This window comes from Tamandua tetradactyla, chromosome 23 (genome assembly GCF_023851605.1).
Source record: "Tamandua tetradactyla isolate mTamTet1 chromosome 23, mTamTet1.pri, whole genome shotgun sequence".
Classification (NCBI taxonomy): domain Eukaryota; kingdom Metazoa; phylum Chordata; class Mammalia; order Pilosa; family Myrmecophagidae; genus Tamandua; species Tamandua tetradactyla.
In genome coordinates, this window is record NC_135349.1 from 17320313 (window position 1) to 17337969 (window position 17657).

Sequence of the window (17657 nt, forward strand, 5' to 3'; positions counted from 1 at the left end):
TTAAAATCTGTTCTATAACTACTTGTTAAAAAGCACTTGGAAATTTTTTTGTTTCATTTGTATATACGTTATATTTCACAAAATTAAAAAAAAATTTTTTTAAATATTAAACTGAAGAGAACGTAAACCAAACTATGATGCAGAAAATGATAAGAGAAGAAACCAGAGCCTTTTAGAAGGAGATGGTAGTTAAGAAATAAGCACTGAAGAACTGACAGAATTGAGAGAGTGAGAAGGTTGGGAGGCATGCTTAGCTGGAATGCCTTCCTTGCCATCAGGAATTACCCACTGGGCCTCTGTTCTTACGTTTCACAAGGTTCACGAGACCCACCAAAATATGGTGGTCTTGAAGATACTTACTCTTTGAGGCAGAAGTTCCACCTGGGCAAGGAAGCCTGGCTCGTGTAGGTTAGCATCGTAGTCACCATACTGCAAAGAAAATGAGGCCACCCTGAGCTGTCCATGAGGGAACAACTTCTGTTGATAGGTACCAGGCCTGAGGCTAAGTCCTACATTCAGATGAAAGGCTTTCTCAGAAAGCCAGAAATAAAAGTTAAGCTCTTGATGGACACAGAAGAGGGCCAGGCATGCTAGTCTCTTAGGGCTAATCTCTGACTCCTAAGGATTGCTATCTTAGAGCCTTCTTCTTTGCAGTCTACCTAGCCAAAAGCCTTCAATCTTTTTGGTATCAACCCCAATAAAAAATATATTTTACATAGTGACCTAATAATCACACACACACACACACACACACACACACACACAGATGTCCCTTGAACTGATATTTAGCCTTACTACTTATAATGTACTCTTACATTTTATATCCTATTTAACACTTTTTTCTATTCTTGGAAAGTCCCTTTAAACAGATTTTATAACCCACTGATAGGCCACAGTCCAAAGTATGACAAGCTGTGTTTCTGAAGTGTTCCTCCCACACTAGTGTGCATAGGAACCAACCTTCATTCAAAGTGCCTGTTTAAGACACAGATTCCTGGGCCCACACCCACAGAGATTCCCAAATTCTTTACGTCTGGGGTGGCCAGAAATAGAATTTTTAAGAAGTACCACAAGGATTCTGCTTTGAGAAACACTGACTAAAGTATTAACCTACCACCAGCGTCCCCTGGGAAGTCTTGAATATTCAGAACTCATTGGAGTCCACAGTCCACCCACCTCCCTGGACAGGTCTTAGTGATTTCATGTCCCCCCTGTAGCATTCATGGGTGGCTTCTCCAGCCAACAGGGGGCCTGGAACTCTCTCCAAAGCACCTAACATTTGGTGTTCTCACCTTTGCTTGGATGGCATATGAGGCCAGCAAAACTGAGGCTTCAGGAGAACAGTAGATTTCTTCATCAAGGATCTGTTTCTTAACCTGAAAACCAAACTTACTCTCAGTCAAATCAGTCCCAGGATTTGACAAAAGCACTAGTAGCCAAATATATTTTTAAACGCTCAGGTCAGAGCCCAGTATAGGAACACAAAGAGTCTTTTTCTGACCCCCCTTTTAAATTTTCATTTTGAACATTTTAATTGCTTTGGTGTTCAATGGGGATAGAGACAGAAAGAGAGAGAGAGATCAGGAAAAGTATAAAATGCATTAAATGGCTCAGAAAACAAAAAGGAAACTTGGAAAAATAGCACATTAGGCAGAAGCTGATAGATGTTTAAGATAAGATGATGAGATACATTTATACATATTTATACATAATGTAAAAATGGTGACACCTCTTGCCCAAAGTGCTCTTTCCTTAGATTAAATAGCATAATTGTACCAAGTCCAGAAGGGCAGACCATTTTGAAACAATTCACCTCACCTAAGCCTTTATTTATTGCAAGAAACACCCTGATGCTGTAAGAAAGGAGAGATACCATTTCTGCCATTTTCCGGCCAGGCATGCATATTGAAGCACAGAGGTATTGTGCGTTTCACACACTAATTCTGAAAGCATCACTGTGAGGTGCATCAACAGATACTGAGTAAGACATTCATTTGCTTTTTTTTTTTCCTAAGTTATTTTTTTTTCCTAAGCTAAACACTCCCATCATTTCCACTGTCCTCACGGGGCATGTTGTCTGTATCCCTTCCATTCTGGTTAGCACCTGGAGATGTTTCATCTGCAGGATCCCCTTAATAGGTAGAACCCAGTACTAAGAACAACCCCCCAGGTAGGGTCTGACACCCCATGCAGAGTTCTGAAAGGACCTCACCTCCCTTCATTGGGGACCCAATATGTCCATTACTTCAGCATAAGACTATAGCTGGTTTTGTGATAATTTTATCAGATTTTTACTTTAAGCAAGGACTTCCAGACTCCGTACTTCCGCTCTCAGTTTTTAAAATCTAAGTTCTAGAATTTACATTGATCTCTGCTGATTTTCAACCTCATTGGTTTCAATTTTCATTCATTCATTCAACAAATATTCGTTTTGAGCAGATATGATGTATCAGGCATTAATCTAGGTGCTGGGGACATAATAGTGAACGACAACAACAACAAAATATTTCTTTCTATTCCAGAACAGAAAACAAACAATTAGCAAGATATATAAGTCAAAATGTGGTACCACAGGGGGATCCAAGATGGCGTCTTACTAAGGTACATGCGTCTTAGTTCCTCCGACTCCAAATCAACTAATAGGTGAACAGAAACAGTACAGAACAGCTCCCGGGGCTACAGCAGGGAATGGACACACAGCGTAACCCAGTCTGGGCTGGTTAGTCTGACTGCGAAACTCGGCTGCGGTGAGTAAGATCCCCGAGCAGCAGGCGATTTCCCGAGCAGCCGCAGCTGCGGCGGTCCGAGCTAATCCCTCCCTCCTTCCCGGGCTGGCTGAGGGACGCGGAGAGACAAGCTTCCCAGCCAAGGCGGCCGGCGCCACACTTTTGCGGGCGGCTTCGAGTCTCGGCTTCGAGTCCGCGACTACGAGTCTCGGATCAGAGGGCTATCCAAAGTCTGGGCTGGCTAGACTGACTGCGAGACTTGGCTGCAGTGAGACCCCCGAGCGGCGCGTGATTTCCCGATCAGCGGCAGCTGCGGTGGTCCGAGCTACTCCCTCCCTCCTTTCCGGGCCGGCTGAGAGTATTGGAGAAGCAAGTTTCCCAAGCCGAGGCAGACGGCACCCCTCTTTTGCGGGCGGCTTCGAGTCTCTGCTTCGAGTCCGCAGATACGAGTCTCGGATAGGAGGGCTATCCAAGCCGCGGTAGCCCCCCCCAACGGGAGGTTTCCTGGTCCAGTGGGGAATCCCCCAGGCCTGCTGCAGCCCGCAACCAGCCACAGGGTCCCCTCAAGCCGCGGCAGCTGACGTCCCCACCACGCGCGGCCCCTGAACCAACGGAGAGAATTGGATCCGAAATCCCCAGGCCACGGAGATCGGTGACTGGGGGAGACCCATTCCAAACACTTGAGACAAACGTGTGCCACGTGCGCCACGTACTGGGCAAGATAAGAAAAACAGATCCCAGAGATTTCACAGAAAAATCTTACAACCTTGCTGGGTCCAACACCAAGAGAAATCTGAATAAATGCCCAGACGCCAGCAGCAGAAGATAACTGTCCACGCTCAAAAGATTGAGAATATGGCTCAGTCAAAGGAACAAACCAATAGCTCAAATGAGACACAAGAGCTGAGACAACTAATGCTGAATATACGAACAGAAATGGAAAACCTCTTCAAAAATGAAATCGATAAATTGAGGGAGGACATGAACAGGACATGGGCTGAACATAAAGAAGAAATAGAAAAACTGAAAAAACAAATCGCAGAACTTATGGAAGTGAAGGATAAAGTAGCAAACATAGAAAAAATAATGGATAGCTACAATGATAGATTTAAAGAGACAGAAGATAGAATTAGTGATTTGGAGGATGGAACATCTGAATTCCAAAAAGAAACAGAAACTATAGGGAAAAGAATGGAAAAATTTGAACAGGGTATCAGGGAACTCAAGGACAATACGAACCGCACAAATATACGTGTTGTGGGTGTCCCAGAAGGAGAAGGGAAAAGGAGGAGAAAAACTAATGGAAGAAATTATCACTGAAAATTTCCCAACTCTTATGAAAGACCTAAAATTACAGATCCAAGAAGTGCAGCGCACCCCAAAGAGATTAGACCCAAATAGGCGTTCTCCAAGACACTTACTAGTTAGAATGTCAGAGGTCAAAGAGAAAGAGAAGATCTTGAAAGCAGCAAGAGAAAAACAATCCATTACATACAAGGGAAACCCAATAAGACTATGTGTAGAATTCGCAGCAGAAACCATGGAAGCTAGAAGACAGTGGGATGATATATTTAAAATACTAAAAGAGAAAAACTGCCAACCAAGACTCCTATATCCAGCAAAATTATCCTTCAAAAATGAGGGAGAAATTAAAACATTCTCAGACAAAAAGTCACTAAGAGAATTTGTGACCAAGAGACCAGCTCTGCAAGAAATACTAAAGGGAGCAGTAGAGTCAGATACAAAAAGACAGAAGAGAAAGATATGGAAAAGAGTGTAGAAAGAAGGAAAATCAGATATGATATATATAATACAAAAGGCAAAATGTTAGAGGAAAATATTATCCAAACAGTAATAACACTAAATGTCAATGGACTGAATTCCCCAATCAAAAGACATAGATTGGCAGAATGGATTAAAAAACAGGATCCTTCTATATGCTGTCTACAGGAAACACATCTTAGACCCAAAGATAAACATAGGTTGAAAGTGAAAGGTTGGGAAAAGATATTTCATGCAAATAACAACCAGAAAAGAGCAGGAGTGGCTATACTAATATCCAACAAATTAGACTTCAAATGTAAAACAGTTAAAAGAGACAAAGAAGGACACTATATACTAATAAAAGGAACAATTAAACAAGAAGACATAACAATCATAAATATTTACGTACCGAATCAGAACGCCCCAAAATACGTGAGGAATATACTGCAAACACTGAAAAGGGAAATAGACTCATATACCATAATAGTTGGAGACTTCAACTCACCACTCTCATCAATGGACAGAATATCTAGACAGAGGATCAACAAAGAAATAGAGAATCTGAATATTACTATAAATGAACTAGACTTAATAGACATTTATAGGACATTACATCCCACAACAGCAGGATACACCTTTTTCTCAAGTGCTCATGGATCATTCTCAAAGATAGACCATATGCTGGGTCACAAAGCAAGTCTTAACAAATTTAAAAAGATTGAAATCTTACACAACACTTTCTCGGACCATAAAGGAATGATGTTGGAAATCAATAATAGGCAGAGTGCCAGAAAATTCACAAATACGTGGAGGCTCAACAACACACTCCTAAACAACGACTGGGTCAAAGAAGAAATTGCTAGAGAAATTATCAAATACCTCGAGGCGAATGAAAATGAAAACACAACATATCAAAACTTATGGGACGCAGCAAAGGCAGTGCTAAGAGGGAAATTTATTGCCCTAAATGCCTATATCAGAAAAGAAGAAAAGGCAAAAATTCAGGAATTAACTATCCATTTGGAAGAACTGGAGAAAGAACAGCAAGCTAACCCCAAAGCAAGCAAAAGGAAAGAAATAACAAAGATTAGAGCACAAATAAATGAAATTGAAAACATGAAAACAATAGAGAAAATCAATAAGGCCAGAAGTTGGTTCTATGAGAAAATCAATAAGATTGATGGGCCCTTAGCAAGATTGACAAAAAGAAGAAGAGAGAGGATGCAAATAAATAAGATCAGAAATGGAAGAGGAGACATAACTACTGACCTCACAGAAATAAAGGAGGTAATAACAGGATACTATGAACAACTTTACGCTAATAAACACAACAATTTAGAGGAAATGGACGGGTTCCTGGAAAGACATGAACAACCAACTTTGACTCAAGAAGACATAGATGACCTCAACAAACCAATCCCAAGTAAAGAAATTGAAGCAGTCATTCAAAAGCTTCCTAAAAAGAAAAGTCCAGGACCAGATGGCTTCACATGTGAATTCTATCAAACATTCCAGAAAGAATTAGTACCAACTCTCCTCAAACTCTTCAAAAAAATCAAAGTGGAGGGAAAACTACCTAATTCATTCTATGACGCCAACATTACCCTCATACCAAAACCAGACAAAGATATTACAAGAAAAGAAAACTGCAGGCCGATCTCTCTAATGAATATAGATGCAAAAATCCTCAATAAAATTCTAGCAAATCGTATCCAACAACACATTAAAAGAATTATTCATCATGACCAAGTAGGATTCATCCCAGGTATGCAAAGATGGTTCAACATAAGAAAATCAATTAATGTAATACACCATATCAACAAATCAAAGCAGAAAAATCACATGATCATCTCAATTGATGCAGAGAAGGCATTTGACAAGATTCAACATCCTTTCCTGTTGAAAACACTTCAAAGGATAGGAATACAAGGGAACTTCCTTAAAATGATAGAGGGAATATATGAAAAACCCACAGCTAATATCATCCTTAATGGGGAAAAATTGAAAACGTTCCCCCTAAGATCAGGAACAAGACAAGGATGTCCACTATCACCACTATTATTCAACATTGTGTTGGAGGTTCTAGCCAGAGCAATTAGACAAGAAAAAGAAATACAAGGCATCAAAATTGGAAAGGAAGAAGTAAAACTATCACTGTTTGCAGATGATATGATAATATACATCGAAAACCCGGAAAAATCCACAACAAAACTACTAGAGCTAATAAATGAGTACAGCAAAGTAGCAGGTTACAAGATCAACATTCAAAAATCTGTAGCATTTCTATACACTAGCAATGAACAAGCGGAGGGGGAAATCAAGAAACAAATCGCATTTACAATCGCAACTAAAAGAATAAAATACCTAGGAATAAATTTAACTAAAGAGACAAAAAACCTATATAAAGAAAACTACAAAAAACTGCTAAAAGAAATCACAGAAGACCTAAATAGATGGAAGGGCATACCGTGTTCATGGATTGGAAGACTAAATATAGTTAAGATGTCAATCCTACCTAAATTGATTTACAGATTCAATGCAATACCAATCAAAATCCCAACAACTTATTTTTCAGAAATAGAAAAACCAATAAGCAAATTTATCTGGAAGGGCAGGGTGCCCCGAATTGCTAAAAACATCTTGAGGAAAAAAAACGAAGCTGGAGGTCTTGCACTGCCTGACTTTAAGGCATATTATGAAGCCACAGTGGTCAAAACAGCATGGTATTGGCATAAAGATAGATATATCGACCAATGGAATCGAATAGAGTGCTCAGGTATAGACCCTCTCATCTATGGACATTTGATCTTTGATAAGGCAGTCAAGCCAAGTCACCTGGGACAGAACAGTCTCTTCAATAAATGGTGCCTAGAGAACTGGATATCCATATGCAAAAGAATGAAAGAAGACCCTGTTGTCGTGCTATTTCTTTCTCTAAATCGATGCATATGTACTGAGAAATGATGACCATACACCTATGTGATGATATTAAGAATTACTGATTGCATATGTAGAATGGATTGATTTCTAATGTTGTGTTAGTTAATTTTTTTTAATTAATAAAAAAAAAAAATGTGGTACCACAATCACTTTGAAAGACAGTCTGGCAATTTCCTACAAAGCTAAACACAGGCTTACCATATGATCCAGCAATTGCACTCCTAGATATTTAACCCAAAGGAGTTGAAAACATGTCCACAAGAACATATACATGACAATGTTTATAGCAGCTTTATTCAAATTGGCAAAAATTAGAAGCAATCAAGATGACTTTCATAAGTGGATGGATTATTAAATTGTGGATCATCTATACAGTAGAATACTATTCAGCAATTAAAAGAAATGAGCTATCAACCACAAAAAGACATGGAGAAACCTTAAATATGAAGTGCTAAGTGAAAGAAACCAATCTGAACCAACTACATGCCATTGTATTGGCATGTAGTTTTGACATATAGTATTGTATTGTATTGTATTATATTGGGAAAGGGCACAATTTTATTTTTTCATGGGAAAGGCACAACTATAAAGACAGTAAAAAGATTAGTGGTTGCCATAGTGAGGGGGTGTGATAGTTAGGTTCAGGTGACAACTTGGCCAGGTACTGATGCCCCATTGTTCTGTTGCTATGGACTTAAATCATCAGCATGTGAAATTCATGTATGGCTTATTACATCTGTGGTAGGCTAAAGAAGTGCCTTCCACACTGAGTGACATTTAATGACTTGGAGGTTTAAAAAAAAGAGGTCAGAAGAGAGGTCAGAGAGCTCAGCAGCTCAGACCCAGACATTTGGAAATGTAGCAAGGACACATCCTGGGGAAAGCTGTTGGAACCAAGAAGCCAAGGGAGAGGGTCAGCAGCCATTGCCACATGCCTTCCTTTGTGACAGAGAAACCCATATGAAAGTTAGTTGCCTTTCCTCTGAGGAATTGTAAATTTGTAACTAAATAAAACCTCTTTATAAAAGTCAGTCCATTTCTGGTATATTGCATACACCAGCAGCCTTAGCTAACTAAAACTGGGCGGTAGGGGGTGATAGGTAGAGCACACAGCATCTTTAGGGCAGTAAAACTATTCTGTATGATATTGTAATAGTGGACATATGACATTAAGCTTTGTCAGAACCCATAGAACTGTATACACAAAGTCCTAATGTAAACTATGAACTTTCGTTACTAATAATATATCGATATTGGTTCATCAATTGTAATCACACTCAATAACAGAGGAAACTACACATGTGGAAGGTATATGGGAATTCTCAATATTTTCTGTTAAGGTTTCTGTAAACCTAACACCATTCTAAAAATAAAGTTTATTATATATGCATCTTCAGTTTGCTAAAGCTGCTGGATGCAATATACCAGAAATAGGTTGGCTTTTACAATGGGGACTTATTAATTTACAATTTGCACTTCGTAGGCTGTGAAAATGTCTCAGTTAAGGCATCAAGAAGATGATACCCAGACTCTGAAGAAAGGCTACTGCCTTCCGGGACACTCTGTCCCATGAGAAGGCACATGGCCAGTGCTGATCCTTCACTGCAAGGTTCTGATACTTTCAGCTTCCGATTCCAGTGGCTTCCTCTCTGAAAGTCTGGGTCCTCTCTTAGCTCCTCCGGGATGTTTCTTCCTAAGCTCTCTCTCGGTGTTTCTCTCTGCGCTCTCTGGACTCACTGTGCCCATTACACTCTCATAAAGAACTCCAGGAAAAAGGATTAAGGGCTGCCTTGAGTTGGGCGGGTCACATCTCAATTGAAACAATCTAATTGAAAGGTCCCGCCCACAATAGGTCTGCACCCACATGAATGGATTCAAAGAACATGATCCTTTCTGGGTTAAATAACAGCTTCAAACCAGACGATTAGTGACAGATGCTTAATCGTGCTCAAATTCCTGAATTTATATTCACTGCCCAGCCAGGCAATGCAAATTCAGAGCCCGTCTAATAGGAGTCACTGCCCATGTGCCACCTTGACTATTCTTACCACACTACCAGATACTCTAAACTCTCTCTTCGATTTGAAAGGGATTCATTTCTCAGGTGAAGCGTTGAAGACACTTGTGAGAATTCACTGCCTCTCAACTGGACCCACTTAGACAAGCATGTACGACCAAGTCCTGTTGCACAGGGTTTCTTTTTCTTAATAGAAAATCTTAAAATATTGTTTTTAATTTTAATAGAAATAACAAAACAACTCCCTACAAATGAGAACTAGGAACGCTGGATGAAAAATAGATCATAAAACTATAGATAGAAATAGAAAAATAGATAACAGTTAATGGCACAGAATGGCAACATAACGTTGTGGTTGTAATTAATACCCCTGCACTTAAAAATGGTTAAAATGGGAAATTTTGTGTTGTGTACAAAAATTTTCACGTTACCACCATAAAAAAGTTATTGGGATGATAAAAACAAAAACAAAAATGAAGAGGGACTCCATGACTGGGTTATACAGAAAATTTTTCTAAATCACACATGGTAAAGCAAAAGAAGCCAGATGCAAAAGAATATACAGGTTCCATTTACATAACATCCCAAAATGGGCAAAACCGATCCATGATGTGAGAAGTCGGGCTAGTGGGGGCTTACCTCTACCAGTGGGAGCAGGAAAGATGGAGTGAGCAGCAGGGGGCTGGAAGGGAAGGTTTTGGGGGCTGGGAAGGCCCCTTCCTTCACCTGAGTAATCTAGGCAGTTAGTCAGATGTGTTCACTTTGTGGAAATTCCCCAAGGAGTACCTTATGATTTGTGATCTTTTCTTTTAGGGACCGTCTATGTGTAAAAGCTTTGAAAAGTTTGACAGGACTTTTGTGTGTTGTACCGTTTTTAAATTCAAAAGTGTATAAAGTGAAAATCTTCTCCTTCCACTGGCCCCCAGACCCTCCATCCCTTCCCTGTCCCTGAAGGCAGCTGATTTAATTTGTTTCCAGTATCCTACCATCATGGAGCCAGCAAAAACTAAAAGGAAGCTCCGTAGGAAGCTTGTTTCCTCCTGTGACTCACTTCTCAGCTGAAGCCTCAACGTGGTGTGTAAATTTAGTGAGGTTCGGTTCGTATGCATCGCTATGCAAGGAGAGCAAAACCCAGATTCGGTAGTAGGATTTGGAGATTTCCCCAACAGTAGTTAGATATAAATTCTTCCCCCCCCCCCCCCTTTTAAACTAACCATAGTACATGCACTATTCTTCATCGAGATTATTTCATTGAATAATATATCCTGGTCACTCCTGGTTTTAGAGAAAGCCAAAGGTGAAAGAAGTGAAGAGTTGCAACCAGCCCTCATCTTTCCTGACAAACTCCAGGGAACATTTATTAGAAACAATCCCTGCTGACAGTTCTCAATATGGGAAGTTCCTTCCCCCAGGGGGAAATCCGTGGAAGCATTTTTATCACAGTGACTCAGGTGAGAACCACTGAAATTTAGTTGGGTGGAGACCCCCTGCGTATCTCAGAATAATCCCACACAATTAATTGTCCTGAATTACACAACTTCTAATCAGTATTGATGTGGCTAAAGAGCCTGCTTATCTGAGCCTAGGACTGACTTCCACTTTATATACAGTATAAAACACAAAGAATTGGGCACAGCTTTAATATATACAGAGTTTTCCAGTAATGCTATTACTGTATAAATCTAGGAAAGGTTGTGAGATTCCTTTGTTTGGTCTGGAAATGTATTAAGAGTGAGTCACTGTTTGTGAACATGGAATCACCAATGGCTTGTCTCTCCTGAAATGCGACCTACTGGCAGCTGTCTGAATTCGGAGGGTCTCCATTCACAGTGCTATCATCTGGCCACTTCATTATGCTTGCTGGGGCATAAATGATATATTGAAACACACAGGATTTTATTATAGGCTACTTTCCTTTTCTTCCTTAAATACAGAATTGGCCATGAAATTGAATTTTTCTGAAATGATATGTGCAGATATTATTTTCTATTTCCTATTAATTTCCTTTCAGGAGAGTAAAAAGGGCATTACAAAATATCTGAAAGGGATTTTGGATCTAATGAGGGTGAGTATCAGTAATCTAAGGGGAAATTTTTAGCATTCTAGTCTCATATGAGTCACAGTCTGATAAAAACATACACTGGGTGTTCTAGTTTGCTAGCTGCCAGAATGCAATATACCAGAAACAGAATGGCTTTTAAAAAGGGGAATTTAATAAGTTGCTAGTTTACAGCTCTAAGGCCAAGAAAATGTCCCAATTACAAGTCTATAGAAATGTCCAATCAAAGGCATCCAGGGAAGGATACCTTGGTTCAAGAACGCCGATGAAGTTCACAGTTTCTTTCTCAAGTGGAAGGGCACTTGGCAAACATGGCCTCACCTGCTAGCTTTCTCTCCTGGCTTCTGGTTTCATGAAGCAACCCGGGAGGCTTTTCCTTCTTCATCTCCAAAGGTCACTGGCTTGTGGACTCTCTGCTTTCTGGTGCTGCTCTCTCAGAATCTCTTTCTTCAAAATGTTTCCTCTTTACCAATCAAGACCCACCCAAACGGGTGGAGACATGTTGTCACCTAATCCAGTTTAACAACCACTCTTGACTAAATCACATCATTCAGGGAGATGATCTGATTACAGTTTCAAACATACAGTATTGAATAGGGATTATTCTACCTTTATGAAATGGGATTTTGATTAAAACATGGCTTTTCTAGGGGGCATACATCCTTTTAAACCAGCACACTGGGCCACTAAACCAAAATGATTTCGCATTTCTATGACAGTGTAAGCATTTTGTTTTATTTATAGTTTTAACACAAATGTCATTTTTATTTTCTATAAATTGTCTTCTAGAGCATAGGACAGAGATGCAAACTAGCTTTCAGATATGTTTTTAAAATTTTTGAATCTGCATTTAAAAACCAGATGGCTTTCTTTGAAAAAATCTGAAGATCTGTGAATTCTGCACTTGCATTTCCTCAGACTAATTCGGCTTGAGTGAGCAGTGCTTCTCCCTTAGGATAATCATCCATATTAAATATTAATAATCATCTGGAAAGTAGGGGTTAGTACACTTCTGGTTCCCCTGCTTTAGGAACCTTTTTAGTTACACAAATTAAAAGCCATTACCTTTGCATGAAAGGCATTAAAGCTTTGAAGCAAATTGAATGCAGAAGAGTTTTTTTGTGTTTTTTTTTAATATTTTTATTGTGATATTTTCACACAACATACAGTCCATCTGAAGTATACAATCAGTGGCTCACAATATCGTCACATAGTTGTGTATTCATCACCATGATCATTTTTAGAACACTTGTAACACTCCATAAAAAGAAAAAAGAAAATAACATACATCTCATACTCCTTAGTCCTCCCCCATTTCCCCAAGCATTTCAATTTACCCAACTTTTTACACCTTATCCCTGCCACTATTATTTACTTATTTACTTGTTCTTATTTTTTTACTCATCTGTCCATACCCTGGATAAAAGGAAGATAAGCCATAAAGTTTTCACAGTCACATGGTCACATTGTAAAAGCTATTTAGTTATACAATCATCTTCAAGAATCAAGGCTACTGGAATATAATTCCACAGATTCAGGTACTTCCCTCCAGCCACTCCAATACACCATAAAATAAAAAGGGATAGCTATATAATGCATGAGAATAACGTCCAGGATAATCTCTCAACTCTGAAATTTCTCAGCCACTAAAACTTTGTCTCATTTCTTTCTCCCCCTTTATTCAAGAAGATATTCTCAATCCCATGATGCCGGGTCCTGGCTCATCACAGGAGTCCTGTCCCACACTGCCAGGAGAATTACACCCCTGGGAGTCATGTCTCATGTGGGGGGGGAGGGCATTGAGTTCACCTGCTGGGTTGGCTTAGAGAGAGAGGCCACATCCGAGCAACAAAAGAGGTTCTCTGGGGGTGACTCTTAGGCATAATTATAAGTAAGCTTAGCTTCTCCTTTGTAGGAATAAGTTTCATGGGGAAGAGCCCCAAGATCGAGGGCTCAGCCTATTGAATAGGTTGTCCCCAGTGCTTGCGAGACTATCAGGAATTCCCCAGGTAGGAAGTTCAATATCTCCTCCTTTCTCCCCAGTGCCCGGAGGGGACTTTGCAAATACTTCTTTATTCACCGCCCAGACTACTCTGTAATATTTTGGGGTATCACACTAACCTGTACAAACCAACAAGAACTCACTCCCTATTCAAGAGTCCAGGTAATTATGGTGTTCAAATAAACTGATCATACAAGTTAAATTAGATAATGCATTGTCAAAAATATAAATTTTGCACCAAATAAACATCTCTTCCTTTGGTCTCACACAGAAGTTGAAGTTTTAAAATATAGACCATCCTCTGTATTCTGATTTATCTTAGTCCTATCCAGATCAGCTTAATTCATATCCCTAGTCAAAGTCTGAATGCAGAAGTTTTAACTGAGAAATTAAAGCATTTTCATCATGATCTAAGCCTGGATTTTAGCTAAATTTTACACTCTGCTTTCTCAGGCATTTTTTGTCCTGGATAATATTATCAAAATATTAACTGAAAAGAATAAGTAATTTTCCTGTGAATCTGTTTTCCCAAGATATGCCCAATGTATCTGCACAATGAACACCTCCAGGCTTTGTTAGAAACAAAAGGAAAGCCTGTCTCTGCAAATGTCTCCATAAATTCTGGAACTGAGCTCTGGGTGTAACTGGGTACACTTTATCATCAGAGAGCTAGGCAAGTTCAGATATGTTTGCATGTAGGTTTTCCAACTTTGAAGTGAGAGAGATTCAACAACTACATCTCCAAACATGAATGCCAGTTAAGACAAGTTTATCAGGAAAGAAGGACTTTAAATGGAGGTCATATATCTCAGAAATAAAAATTTTGATCCCCATTTTCTACTCCTTTATGTCTTGGGGAGACATAGTATTCACATGACTTGAATTTTAATTGGTTTTCAAACCACAAGGGTCTTCTCTAGAGTTTACCATATGCCAGACAGTATCCTAAATGCAAATAATTTAGGTAAACAATAATTTAGTTTCTTAGATAGGCTACTATTTCTGACTGGTTGATATATTCTTTTCTTTTTCTGACTTAAACAGTGAGAATTTATTGGCTAATGGTTCTGAGGCTAAGAGAAGTCAAGGCATCACCAAAGTGACGCTTTCTCTCAGAAACTGTGGCATCCTAAGGCCCACTGCAGCAGATACTTGGTGCTTGGCTGTTCTGCACACTGCAGGGCACATGGTGAGGTCATCTCCTTTCTCTTCCAGGTTCTATTAACTTCCAGCTTCTGGAACTCCTGGGACTTTCTTTCTGTGAGTCTGACTTCCATTCAGCTTCTAAAGTGCTCCAGAAACAGGATTGAAATCCTGATTCGGACATCTTAACGGAAGTAACCTCATCCAAAGGGCCTATTTATTGTTCTCAGATTGTGGTGGTAAGTGCTTAACTATGTGATTATACTGGGAGCTATTGATTGTACACTAAGGATGGACTGTGTGATGTGTGAATAAAGCTGTTTTAAAAACAAATAGAAAGACAAGTGCTGGAGAGAGAGATGCACCTATTCACTGTGGTAGGGAAGTAGAAAGGTGCAGCCCCTCTGGAGGGCGGTGTGGTGGCTCCACAGGAGGCTAAGTAAAGGGTGGCCTAGGATCCTGCAACTCCACTGTTAGGTATATACTTGGAAGAATTGAAAGCAGGGACATAAGTAGACATTTGCACACTGATGCTTAGGGTGATGTTCTCCACAATTTGCAATGGATGGAGATGGCCTAAGGATACTCTGACTGGTGAATGGAAGGGCGAACTGTGCTGTATACGTGCGATGGAACACTGAGCAGCTGTAGAAAGGAATGAAGTTGTGGGCATACAACCAGGTAAATGAAACTTGAAGACATTAGGTTGAGTGAAGCAAGCCAGAAATGAGGGAACAAATATTGTATGGTCTCACTAAGGTGAACTAACTAGAATGAGCAAACTCTGAAAAGTGAATCTGAGAACATGGGTTGTCAGGGGATGGCAAGTGGGCACAGTTTGGCAAACTGATGATTAAGGGGCACAGAATGTTCAATAAGGCTAATTGTAAAGGTTCCTAGATTGTAAGCTCTTACAGAAATCATATCTATTCCTGAGTTTTAACTTTTATTTCTAAATTCTGAGATGCTGTGCTCTTTGAGTATAATCTAGTAATTTCCTGGAACTTTGGGTATCTCTGTGACACATGAGACTCAGAGCTAGAGTTCTGTAGCCCTGAGAGTCAACATTACTCTATCCAATAACTGTTAAAGAAGGTGAAAGAGTATCAGATTTCAATTAGAGATATGAATGAAAAAGACCTGGTTAGGACTAAGGTAAATCAGAATACAGGGTAAAGGATGCTATTGACTGTACTTTAAAACTTCAATGTCTGTGTGAAGGAAAAGACGTTTATTTGGTCCAAAATTTAAATTTTCTGTAGTATACTATCTAATTTAAGTTCTCTTCTTCCATTTATTTGAACAACATAACTACATGAAACCTAGACTATGAATGAGATCTTGTTATTCTGTACAGGTTAATATAATACCCTGATACATTCCAGAGTATTTTGGATAGAAAATTAAAAATTATTTACAAAGTCCCCTTGAGAGACTGGGGAAAAATGTGAAACTATTAATCTTCCTCACCTGGGAAATTCTTGATATTCTATAAAGCATTAGAGGCTCCAATTTAAGAAGCCAAGCCATCAATCTTGTGGTTTACCCTTATGAAACTTATTTATGAAATGGTGAAGCTAAGCCTATGTATAGTTATGCCTAAGAGTCACCCCCAGAGAGCCTCTTTTGTTGCTCAGATATGGCCTCTCTCTCTCTCAGCCAACTCTATAAACAAATTCAGTGTCTTCCCCCCATGAGGGACAGGACTCCCAGGGGTATAAGTCTCCCTAGCAAGACAGATATGACATGCAGGGATGAACTAGCATCATGAGATTGAGACTGCATTCTCGACAAAAAGGGAGAAAGATATGAAACAAAACACAGTTTCAGTGGCTAAGAGATTTCAAATAGATTTGAGAAGTGATTCTAGAGGTTGCTCTTCGGCTAGATATTGCAAATTGCCACAGTATACCAAGCCCCCACCAACAGTTTTCTTGAAAACCTTAGAGAATACCCTGGGCTTTATCTAAGGCTATAAAAGTTTTTCTTATTAAGTTTATATTCTCAGAAACTTAAGGCCTCCAGATTGTTCCTATGCCAGATATATTAGTTTGCTAAAGCTGCCAGAAAGCAATATAACAAAAATGGAATGGCTTTTATAAAGGGAATTTATTACATTAGAAGTTCACAGTTCTAAGGCCATAAAAATGTCTAATCAAGGCATTCAGGGAAAGATATCTTGACTTAAGAAAGGCTGGTGTCTGTCAAATGGGAAGTCATGTGGCTGGTGTCTGCTGGTCCTTGCTCCCAGTTCTGTTGCCTCCAGCTTCTGATGCCAGAGATTTCCTCTCTAAGCATCTGTGGGCCTTCACTTAGCTCCTCTGGGACACAACTCTGGGTTCTGGATTGCTTAGTATCGCATGGGAAGGCACAGGTGACGTGCTAGGCTCTCCCATGTCTAGGTATTTGCTCTGTCTGTTGGCACTCCAAGCATGTCCGTGTCTCTGTCAGCCCTAAAGCAACTGTTCTCCAAGCATCTGTATCTAAGGTCTCTCCAAAAATTTCTCCTTTTAAAGGACTCCAGGAAACTAATCAACACCCACCTTGAATGGATGGAGTCACATCACCTAATAAAAAGACCATACCCACAATTCGGTGTGTCACATCTCCATGGAAACCATCCAATCAAAGTTCCCATGGTAAACCATCAATTGGGCCCCTGCAAGCTTGGATCAGGATTAAAACGTGGCTTTTCTGGGGTACATGATAGTTTCAAACTGGCACACCAGATAAGCCCTGAAACACAGACGTACCAGTCTCTTCACGAACATCAACCAGGTTCATTCCTCTTCCCCATAAATCCAATACCCTTTTCCACAGCATGAAGAAATTAAAATGGTCACTGCCCAGATATCTCTGAAGATTGAGAGAATAATCAAATGACAGGGAAGAGGTGTAATTGAGACATCAGTTTCTAACAAATGATTATGACCACTGACTCATTATACAGATATTTCTTTTTAGTTTCTGGTGTATTAGAATAGCTAGAATGAAATACCTAAAATT

The 17657-nt window shown here is 39.6% G+C and overlaps 1 protein-coding gene across 5 annotated transcripts in view; it reads right to left on the reverse strand.

The window, feature by feature from the left end:
- Positions 1–17657, reverse strand: part of LOC143667151 (merlin-like) — an 80949-nt gene that overhangs the window by 30187 nt on the left and 33105 nt on the right. For all 5 annotated transcript variants that reach the window (XM_077141017.1, XM_077141016.1, XM_077141015.1 and 2 more), the window contains exons 6-7: positions 1293–1376; positions 361–429 (exon numbers count right to left, since the gene is read on the reverse strand). In XM_077141017.1, coding sequence (XP_076997132.1) covers positions 361–429; positions 1293–1376 — 153 coding nt within the window. The remainder of the gene's footprint in view (positions 1–360; positions 430–1292; positions 1377–17657) is intronic.